The sequence below is a fragment of the Pleurodeles waltl genome, chromosome 5, assembly GCF_031143425.1.
Source record: "Pleurodeles waltl isolate 20211129_DDA chromosome 5, aPleWal1.hap1.20221129, whole genome shotgun sequence".
NCBI lineage: Eukaryota > Metazoa > Chordata > Amphibia > Caudata > Salamandridae > Pleurodeles > Pleurodeles waltl.
This window is the reverse complement of record NC_090444.1, coordinates 103,095,857-103,106,374: the sequence shown is the minus strand read 5'-3', so window position 1 is coordinate 103,106,374 and position 10,518 is coordinate 103,095,857. Positions and strand designations below refer to the sequence as shown.

The window sequence follows — 10,518 nt, the reverse complement described above, 5'->3', positions numbered from 1 at the left end:
AAATTCTCTTCACACTCTTGTGTTAAATAGCATGGCCGAAGCTGAAACACGTACCTGTGCATGGAGGATACTTTTCCCACACAACCCATTTTGTTTTGTCTTCTATGCGCTAAAGCTACATGTTCAGCAGTGTAAGACAAAAGTAGGCCAGTGTCAGCAACAAACTCTGTCAGGTCTCCATCTTGCTCGATCCACAGAAGGCCAAATCATCTACACGGACCATGTCTCTTGTTAGATTACTTTATTACTCTGAGAATACATTTGATATTACATGTAGATCTCATGATTACAATGTTGGTATAAAAACATCTGTGCAAACCAGTTGCACGCCTCAACATTTCCTTCCCACCCTGAAATACATGATGAATCTTTTAATTTCTTGACAGAGCAAAGCAGCATATTGTAGGTCTGTTTGCTTTCACTGAGAGATGATTTTATGTGTATCTTAGGTTATGGTTACTCTTCATCTCTGCAATGACTCTGCATTGGTAACCAATGAGGTGTGTCTTGTAGCATCACAAATTGGAAGGGTTCCCGCAGCGTGAACAGAGTATTGACATTAATTGTCATCAGTGTGTATCTCTGAATCCATTGCAAGTAAAGAGCCAGAAGATGGGTAAAGCAGGGTGTGTGTGCTTGTGTGGACGGAAATGTACATAAAGTGCATAAAAAAAGACAGAAAAATAATTTCTTAACTAGGGAGTGATTAGTGCATGTTTTCCATCAAGTGTGAAAGCCATGCGGTCGTTGACTGTTGAAGAGGGCCTGCCTCCACTCAGGGAAAGAACATGACTTGTTGAGTCCAGTACTCTTGAGGGAGGGCAACTTCAATGTTCCATTGGCGAAGAGTTGGTGCCAGCTGTTTGATTGACATTTCAAAGCATTCTTGTACTGCATGACTTAATCTTGTACTGTAGGCATTATATGCATATTGTAGACCTTATTCAGTGGGGAAGTCTGTATATGCATAACATGAAATTTAAGACCTTTGGTTCTTCGCTGTTGAGTGTTCCTAGCTGAACCGCTTGGTCCCTCCTATGTCCTTGTGCCTATACACAAGTCCTGTGCCTGTATACTGAAGATACACCTGGGCAAGCTCCATTGAGAAATGAAACAGTCTTTGCTTGCTTGTGGTCCAAGAAGGCTGAGCATGATCCAACAGGCATCTCCTTTTAAAGAGAGGTTGGACTGATTTGCGTTAGGGTTGGTCTCCTTCTGCATTGGCAGTTAAGATAAGAAATTCTAAAATTGTTTCTTTAGGCGTTAGCTCAAGCATTGTCTTTACCTAATTTGTTTCCATGCCCTGGATGTCAACTATGAAGTAACAAATCATTGCGTTGTCACTTGCTAACACAGACCATGACTGAAATGACCACTGTATATCCAAAGTGATAATGCTGATGCTAGAGTGAGAGACACTTTATCATAGTGACAACTCAATAGTAGGTTGCAAAAGGAAACATTAGCAATTCTGGAATGCGAGCACAAGGTGGAACGTATCTGCCACAAAAGCGAATGTTCAGGTGAAGCATCATGCTTCCCAAGGGACATCTGTATCACTGTAACCGTGCTGTTGCTTTCGCTCAAATTTACTAGGCTTACCCCTATTTTATGGAACTCGGGCATTGTCAACATCCATGAATTCTCAAATGATTTGTTAGTAACTGGACAAAGGTTTAGGTCAGAATCTTACAGATTTTGTATTATCATTGTCATACCCAATGCCATCTTTTACAGATTGCTCATGCGGTCTAAAGCTTTGGCCACCTGAGTCATGTTCAACTTTCTCAAGGCCCTACAAATAACCCCTTAGTCCTACTTGATCAAAATTAATTTACAAATCTTTAACCCCACAAAACTACAGTAAATATGAGTTTGCACACCAAGAAACACTGTAATTGTGCTGTTTGGCATTGTTTTGTGTCTTCAACCATGTCTTGCAAAATCTGCCTTACTCTTTTGGCACACACGGACCAAGGAATCAGAAGCATAGGCATGCATGCTGATGAAACAAACTTGCCTTGAAGGAATAAACTGATAAAACTGGGTTGAGGTTTGTTGACCGGCCTTCCTTCCCTCATGATGGACTGTGCCATAAATGGGTCCATATAACAATGTCTACATGTGTCAGAGAATTGACATTGGTTCTTTTGTCCAGATGTTTAAGTACAACAATGGTTTTTCAATTCCATAATAGTTGTGAAGGAACTGCAAGAGGTCTACACCCAATGGTGTCTTGTTGATAAGCAGTCAGCCAAGCAGTGCATTATCACTATTGCAGAAATTGTGCGTTTTGGTTCATGTGAGATACCCAACATCTAGCCTTCAATTTTACACATGCTTTCTTTAATCTGATTAATGCTGGTTTTGGCTAGCCGATTTTCCTGGGAGGCCACGAGGCCCTGGTAATCCTCTTGGTCCTTGAATGCCAGGCATACCCTTCAGCCCTGGCAAACCAGGCTTACCCACAGGACCAGGCTTCCCTGGTAGTCCTGTTTCTCCTTCATGTCCTGGTGGCCCCTCTGAACCAACTGGTCCATCTGGCCCTGGAGGTCCTACATCACCCTTTGGTCCACTTTGTCCTTTGGCACCTGGCTGTCCGAAACTTCCTTTAACTCCAGGAAGGCCCTTGGAACCTTTGACTCCAGCCACTCCCTTTTCACCATTGGAGCCTCCGTCACCAGGTGGGCCTATGGGTCCATGGGGGCCAGGTGGCCCCAGAGTGCCTGTGTCTCCTTTTTCTCCCATGGGTCCTTTCACTCCCCTTGTTCCTCCATCACCTTTGGGACCCCTTGGTCCTGGTAATCCTGGTGGACCTGTTCATTGTACAGAAAACAAAAATGGCACAAAAGATAAATATGAAACATGATAATTTACTTGGGCACAAAAGTTACAAATGCACGTATATGCTTTTTGAGCGTCAGTGACTATCAAGTTTTCACAACCTTCTGACAAAAGCTATGAACCAGATGAGAAATTATATAGTTTACTGTCCAATTTCAAGCACAGACAAATTTTAAAGTATCAAAAAATGGTTATCTTTAACCCTGGAAGGTACATCCAACCATAATCCTACTCCTACACCTAAACCTAAATCAGAACCATAACCCTAAATTACATTTTGTTGCTTTTTTATATTTTGCATGTTTTCCTATTTATGAGTTGGGGTCGAATACACTTTGTGTTGTTGAAACAGTAGGTTTGAAGGATACCTCTAAAGTCTTCACATGCCATATGCAGCACAATGACCATCACTCAAATCCTAATGAAATTCAAAAAGCATAATATCAATTTCCCACTTTACAGCAAATTGTGCATGGAATCCGGCGTGTTCCCTACACCAATTCCTGAAGGACCTCCAGGAAAAAGTTGCAGAATTTAGCGGCTTGTGAGACCAAAACCCACTTTTTAACCCATTGCGATGGAAGAATTTTGGAACTGAGTGGTAAAGCCAAGACCACGCAGCTATTGCATTTCCACCAATTGGAACTCACAATGAGGATTTAAGTATTTTTCTTTCAGACTCACTGGCAGATTTTACATTTACTTCCATTCTTGGAGTTTGCAGGTATTTATAGCTTTACATAGTGATCCAAAGCCATTTTTATTGTTAATGACCCCCTGCACATGCTGATGCTATTCACATTCTTCTGCTAAATATGTGTCTGTGTGTAGATTCTTCTGCTAAACATTAGTCACTATCAGCGGGTTATGGTATGTTGTGTTTATTTGTAAATTCACTATCACTCATGAGGGTATCCTGGCACTTGCAGTTGTGTGTGCCTAGCCCTGCCTGTGGTAGGTTGGCTAATCCAAAAGCCGGGTTTTCAGCTTCTTGCATAATTCAAAAAGAGAGGAGAAGGCAATGTGAGAAAGAAAGAAAGAAAGAAAGAAAGAAAAAAAGAAAGAAAGAAAAGGAAGGAAGGAAGGAAGAAAGAAAGAAAGAAACAGAGAGAGAAAGAAAGAAAGAAAGAATAGAGAAAGAGAGAAAGAAAGAGAGAAAGAAAGCAAGAAAGAAAGCAAGAAAGAAAGAGAGTGAGAAAGAGAAAAAGAAAGAAAGGAAGAAAAAAGAAATAAAGAAAAAAGAAAAAAGGAAAGAAAGAAAAAAAGAAAGAAAGAAAGAAAGAAAGACTTTCAAATTAATTTTATCTCCTGATTACAGATTTTAAAAAGTCCAGAATATTTCTGATGACATGTTTTAATTTTTTTCATCTTGAACTCCAAGGAAATAGCCAGAAAAATAAAATATCCCCAACTTTGACCAATGTATAGCCATTAATGTGTGAGTAAAGTGAGCAGCCCCAAACCTTCCTATGAAGTGCATTGCAATGGAGCAAAATGATGAATAGTGTTGCATGATTTTAAAGGAATTTGCCCCCAAACTACAAATTTACCAGCATTCACTTATTTATCTCATTCATCCTTTCCATCTTCTTTCTCTCCTTTTATGCTTCTTTCCTTCCCGCTTTCTATCATCTTTCCTGTGCTTTCATTCTTTCTTTCCAACTTTCTTCCCTTCAGTCTATTCTTCTCATATTCCATCTGTCTTTTTCTAGCTTTCTATCCCTTTACTCTTATCATGCACCTGTCATTCCTTGGCTCTTTCTTTGCACCTTTTCTTTCTGTAATTTTGCCATTATTTTATTCTTTCTCTCTCTTCTTTCCTTCAGTCACTCATTCTTTTATCACACAGTTCTTGTTTTTAATTGTACTACAGTTTCTACTTTCCATCTTTCTCTCCCTCCATTTCTATTTTTTGTATTTCTTCCTTTTCCTTTCCACCCTTCATGCCTTCTTTTCTTCCGTCTTACTTCTTTTTTTTCTTCTTTTATATTTTTTCCCTTTTTTCTCGTGTTCTTTTGCACCCTTTTTACTTGAGGCTTTCGTTTTCCTTCCTTCTTTCATTATTTTAATTTAACTTTCTTTCCTTTGTGCTGTCTCCCTCCATTGACCTATAACTTATTTTTTTTTTCCATTTCAATATTTTTTCTTTCTCTCTGCATCCTTTTTAGGCCACTTTTATGTTTTCTGCCGGTCCTCCTCCCACAGCTATGTTATTATTGCAGTTTATTCTTGCGGATTTTATTGTTTTTTTCATCTAGTGTGCGTTGACCCTCCAGCTAGAAAGAAAGAAGCGATGTAAAACATTTTAATCTTTTCCAGTAGCACCCCGCTTAAGCTGGTAGAGAGAGTGGTTCACTACGACCAGTGCTTAATTTCTAAATAAAAATGTGCCGGTGCCCAAAGTCCTCCTCTTAAAGAAGCGGCTGCTGCAATTAAATGTGGGAACACGGAATATTGAGGCTGCATAATCCTGAAGCCGCCTAGGGCCTCTTCAATCCATATAAGGGCACTCGCTGCCCCTTCAGCTCACTCTAGCAGCTTTCTGCTTTCTCCCTTTGTGACGCTTTTTCGTTTTTTCTTTTCCTCCATCTTTCACATATGTGTCTTTTGCTTGCAGTAAATGCTTTAGGCAGAAAAATAAGCACCGGCCCTCAAAAATAAGTGCCGGTGCTCAGCACCGGAAACAACAAGCACAAATTAATCACTAACTAATATCTTGTTGAACTCTATAAACCGTGGAGTGGTGGAAGAGGTGTATTTTAAGAAATTTAGGATCTGCCATTTTTAATTCCACAGATAAGCTTTGAAAGGTGGGGGACTGATCATTTTGCATCTTCGGTTTCTGTGAATCAGTGCATTGCCAAACTGGAGAAACAGTTGAGGAAAGTCAATATCATGAACCCAGAGTGGCAAAATACGATAATAAAGAAAAGCAGATCTAATGAAATGTCAAGCTTTCGAATCCCACCCCATGAAGCAGCTATGAAACCGAACCAACATCCTTAAAAAGTTGTAACATTTCTTAAGCACTGCCTAAATATTTTTGTGGAAGGTTTTAGTATAAAGGTGTGAATTGTATGAAAACAGGCATTGTGTAAAATCTCAAGTATACATTTTTATGTAAAAGTAAATATTGCACCAGCAGTGCCTGACTTAAAAGGGGTCTACTTTTATGTGGATGTGCACATTGTGCAAGAGCAGATTGCCATCGCTTACAGTCAGGTAAACCAATGGACGCCGTGGGCTGGACCCGTGCCCCTTGCTGTCTGCTGTATTGGGTGGAAGCAAAATTGTGAATGACACTACCACAGACCAATGAATTATGAGGGCTGACTGAAAGCCCATGCAATGCATTATGTATATATTTGTGTTAGAAAAGGCTTGGCTAATGCCAGGCCTAGTTAAAAGTTCCCCCATGCATATACAGGGGCAGATAGAGTCTCGGGTGTCATCAACCAGTACAAAGGTGTAATGCTCTGAATACAGCAATAGATCCATTAGAATTCTGTTGCCAAATTGAGGACATTTCTGCTAAGGACCTCATTACAAGTATCACAGGATTTGGTGCAGGGATATCAGAGGGAAGGAGCCTATCAATCCTCCCTGTATCCCAACATCAAATCCCGTTAATTACAAGTTGTTCCCTTGGAATGGAGAATAACTGCACATACCCAGAAATACCAGGTCCTTTCCAGGAAGTTTTTCCCGATTCTGGGGTGAAAACCACTGATATTTTCTGCTTGCTCTGACCAGGTGGAAAGTGTCAACGGGGTCAGTGGGATGTGCACTCGGGAGCCAGGGAGTGTATGGCAGGCTTGTTCTTTCCCAAGGTGGAGCATTGGACCATAGTACACGGGGGGGGTCAAGTGGGGGCCGGGCCTTGAATCTGCCACTGCAGCAGTAACTACTTACTTAGGATCGCAGGTTTTTCTATTTCTATTGACACCGAATTCGGCACCTCCTATGTCACATTCCCCATACCTTTCTTTTTGCACTTAGGCCCATATTTATTTTCTTTTAACACCGCATTTGCGTCATTTTTTGACGCAAAACTGGTGCAACCTTATCAAATATAATTGTATTTTGTAAGTTTGCTCCGCTTTTGCATCAAAAAATTACGCAAGCGTGGCGCTAAAAAAGTATAAATATGGGCCTTAGAGCTCTCAACAGCACCACGACTATATACTAAGAACAATATACCAAATAGACTATGTAAGGGGTTTCTCTTTGGCCTTTTTATCCTAGGGGAATAGTGTCCAAGTTTGGGAATCAAAGGTAATAGTACGAAGTTGTTGATTTAATGACAATACAAGAATACACTGTTTTGAACACAACCTGATTGTAATTAGACCTGGGAGTAATTTAAATTTGGGGGGCTGGGGTAGTGACTGAGTTGGCACACCCATACCTGTCCCTTGGCTGGATCGGCCTTGAAAATGAAATGTCACTGGTGATGTTTTTGACTACATGAAGCAGACAAGCTTGAAACCTGGCTAACCCTTGTGGGTGGAGCACCACCCTGCCCTAGGCGAGGTGAGAGGCTTTGCCTGCCAGGAGGTACTACCAGTCTGCGTGGACCGGGCCTCCATGGGGAATACTGGAGCTGTTCAGCCCACAGGAGCCCTAGACTTCTGTCCAACGCCACCCTGCCCCACTTACAGACTGTGGCCCTGCCCGGCACCTGGTACCAATGTCTTCAGGGACCTTGCCCCCAGGCACAATTCATGGCTTTGCCCACCTCTGACTAGGGATTTCAAAAGCTGTTGAGATCACAGAAGTCTCAGACTCCACCCAGGTCTGATGCCACCCTGCCCGGGTAAGGAAGGTGGCTCTGCCCAGTGCCTGAAGCCCTGGTCTGCAGGGACCAGGCCTCCCAGGTAAAAGCCATGGCTTCAACCTCCGCTCACTGGAGATTATGGGAGCTATTCCGCCCATGGAGACTCACACTACTCACGGTTCTGATGCCACTCTGCTCTGGGTAGGGAAGGAGGCTCTCCCTGGTGCCTGGAGCCCTGTCCTGCAGGCAGAGGGCTTTGCAGGCGAAAGCCATGCCTTCACCCATCTCTCACAAGGGATTATGGAAGATGTTCAGCCTGCAGTAGACTCTTACTCCTCCCAGTTCTGACACCATCCTACCCTGGGTAAGGAAGGAGTCCCTGATCCAGTGCCCAGAGCTGTGCCTTTGGGGACCGTGCCTCCCAGACAAAAAACATATCTTCACCACCTCTCATGGGAAATTGCGGGAGCTGTTCAGCCTGGAGACACCTCAGACTCCTTCCTGGTCCGATGCCACCCTGCCTAGGGTAGGGAAGGTGGCCCTGTCCAGTGCCTACAGCCATGGCCTGCGGGGACAGAACCTCCCAGACAAAAACCATGGCTTTTCCTTCCTCTCACATAGGATTACAGGAGCTGTTTGGCCACAGGAGCCTCAGACTACTCCCCGGTCTGATGCCACTCTGCCCCAGGTAGGGAAGGAAGGCCTGACCTGGTTCCTGGAACCCTGTCTGTGGGGAGCGGGCGTCCCAGGCAAAAATCGTAGCTTCACCCACCTCTCATGAAGAATTATGGGAGCTGTTCAGCCAGAAGGAGCTCCAGACTCCTTCCAGTCCAACACCACCATGGCCCTAGAAGGAACAGTGACCCTGCCTGGTGCCTGAAGTCTTGGCCTGCAGGTACTGGGGCTCCCAGGCAAAAGCCATGGCTTCATCCAACTCTTACAGAGGATGACAGGAACTGTTCAGCCGCAGGAGCCCCGTACTTGTCCATGATGCAACATCAACCTGCCTGGGTAGGGAAAGTGGCCCCGTCTGGTGCCTGGAGTGCTGGCCTACCAAGACCGAGCTTTCCAGGAGAAAGCCTTGTCTTCCCCCACCTCTCATGGGAGATAAGAGGAGCTGTTCAGCCCACAGGAGCCCAAGACTCCTCACTGGTCTGATGCCATCCTCCCCTAGGTAGGGAAAATAGTCCTGCTTGGTTCCTGGAGCCCTGGTCTATGGGGACTGGGCCTACTAAGTGAAAGCCATGGATTCACCTGCCTGTCACATTCAGTCCACATGATCCTCCGACTCCTCTCCGATCTGACATCACCTGGCCCTGGATAGGGAAGGTGGCCCTGCCTGGAGCCCTGTCCTGTGGCAACTGGTCCTCCCAGGCGAAAGCTGTGGCTTCTCCTTCCTGTCTTTATAGCTATATTACATGCATGAATTGTCCACCCAGGAAAGGCAGAGAGCAACCAATAGGAATGAGAATTATATAAGCAGCTAAGGTACATACTCTGATTGGTCTCCGAGGAGTGACAGAGGAGCAACCTTTCCACGAGCAGCCAAAGTGTATGAATGATTAATCAGGGGGCAACCAATAGAAATGGGCATTACACAGCCACTTCACTGTGAAACAACAAAGGGGACAACCAAAACATGACATATTATATGCCAAAGGAATCCATCCAGGTGTAGCAGGATCAATCATTATGAATAGGCATTATAAAAACAGATACATTATGAGGTGTCTCTTCAGAAGCAGCTAAGGAATAGTCATTATGCAGGAAGAAAAGTCTATGCTCTTTCAATTTCAGAGAAGGTGCAGGGAGCAACACATAGGAATGGACCCAACAGCAATATGAGGCCATACTAATGACAATACAGAACTATACAGTTTTCTGTTAGCATAAGTAAGTAATTGGAAGATTATTTGGGGTGGGTGACTACCCACCACATGGAATGATAAAAATCTTTGTCAGGGTGAACCCTCAAAGACACTAAATTAGCTTGAGCTCAAGCCCCTCGTAGCTATGGCACAGACCAGACAGACTTTATTTGGGGCAATGTGTAAAGTATTTATGCATTACCAAAACAGTAATAAAGTAAAAATGCTAAATAAAAATCCCAGACCGGAATAGAAAAAGAGAGTATAACGTAATAAACAAACCTGCACCAAAATGACACAAATCCAATAAGGGGAACTGGAGATATGCATTTTCAAAGTTTTAAGTAGGAACAGTACCTAGAAGCCTAAAGTGCCAATGATAGTCAATGGTCACAGTAGCCCAGAAGCTAGGTGCAATTTGATGCTGACAACAATGAAGTACAGGTCAGATACACAACCAGGTTCGTTCTGGTCAAAGATTTTATCTTCTGACTTGAGGTGGTCAATTTTGCCTTCTGTTCCAGATCTTGTATTTATTGGCATTTTACCACTCCTAACTAGTGTTAAAATGCTTGTACTCTCTCTCTAAAAGGTTGCTAAATTGGCCTAAACCTGATTGCCACATTTAATTTGCATGTAAGTCCCTAGTATATGGTATTACATGTATCTACGGCCTGTGAATTAAATGCTACTAGCGGACCTGCTGCACTCATTGTTCCACCCACTGAAGTAGCACTTTAAAACATGCCTCTAGCCTGCCATTGCAGCTTTTAATGCAGTTGTTTACTGCCATTTTGACTTGACAAAGTAAACCTTTTGCCAGGCCTAAACCTTTGTTTTTAATACATATGTCACTTCTAAAGGCTCATAATATTGCAAGGTACATTGTATTTAAAAAGTAGGACATATGGGTGCACGTTTTACATGTCCTGTTAGTCAAAAAGCTCCTAAAGTTGTTGCCTACTACTGTTAAGCCTCTCTCTCCCATTGGTTAACACTGGGTTACCTTATTATTATTATTGCCCAGGC

General features: G+C 43.1%; 1 protein-coding gene across 4 annotated transcripts in view; it reads right to left on the bottom strand.

Annotated features, from left to right (window-relative positions):
• Window positions 1-226: 226 nt before the first annotated feature.
• Window positions 227-10,518, bottom strand: part of SCARA3 (scavenger receptor class A member 3) — a 184,380-nt gene continuing 174,088 nt past the window's right edge. For all 4 annotated transcript variants that reach the window (XM_069233709.1, XM_069233710.1, XM_069233711.1 and 1 more), the window contains exon 6: window positions 227-2,816. In XM_069233709.1, the coding sequence (XP_069089810.1) occupies window positions 2,356-2,816 (461 nt within the window). In that variant the 3' untranslated portion in view covers window positions 227-2,355. The remainder of the gene's footprint in view (window positions 2,817-10,518) is intronic.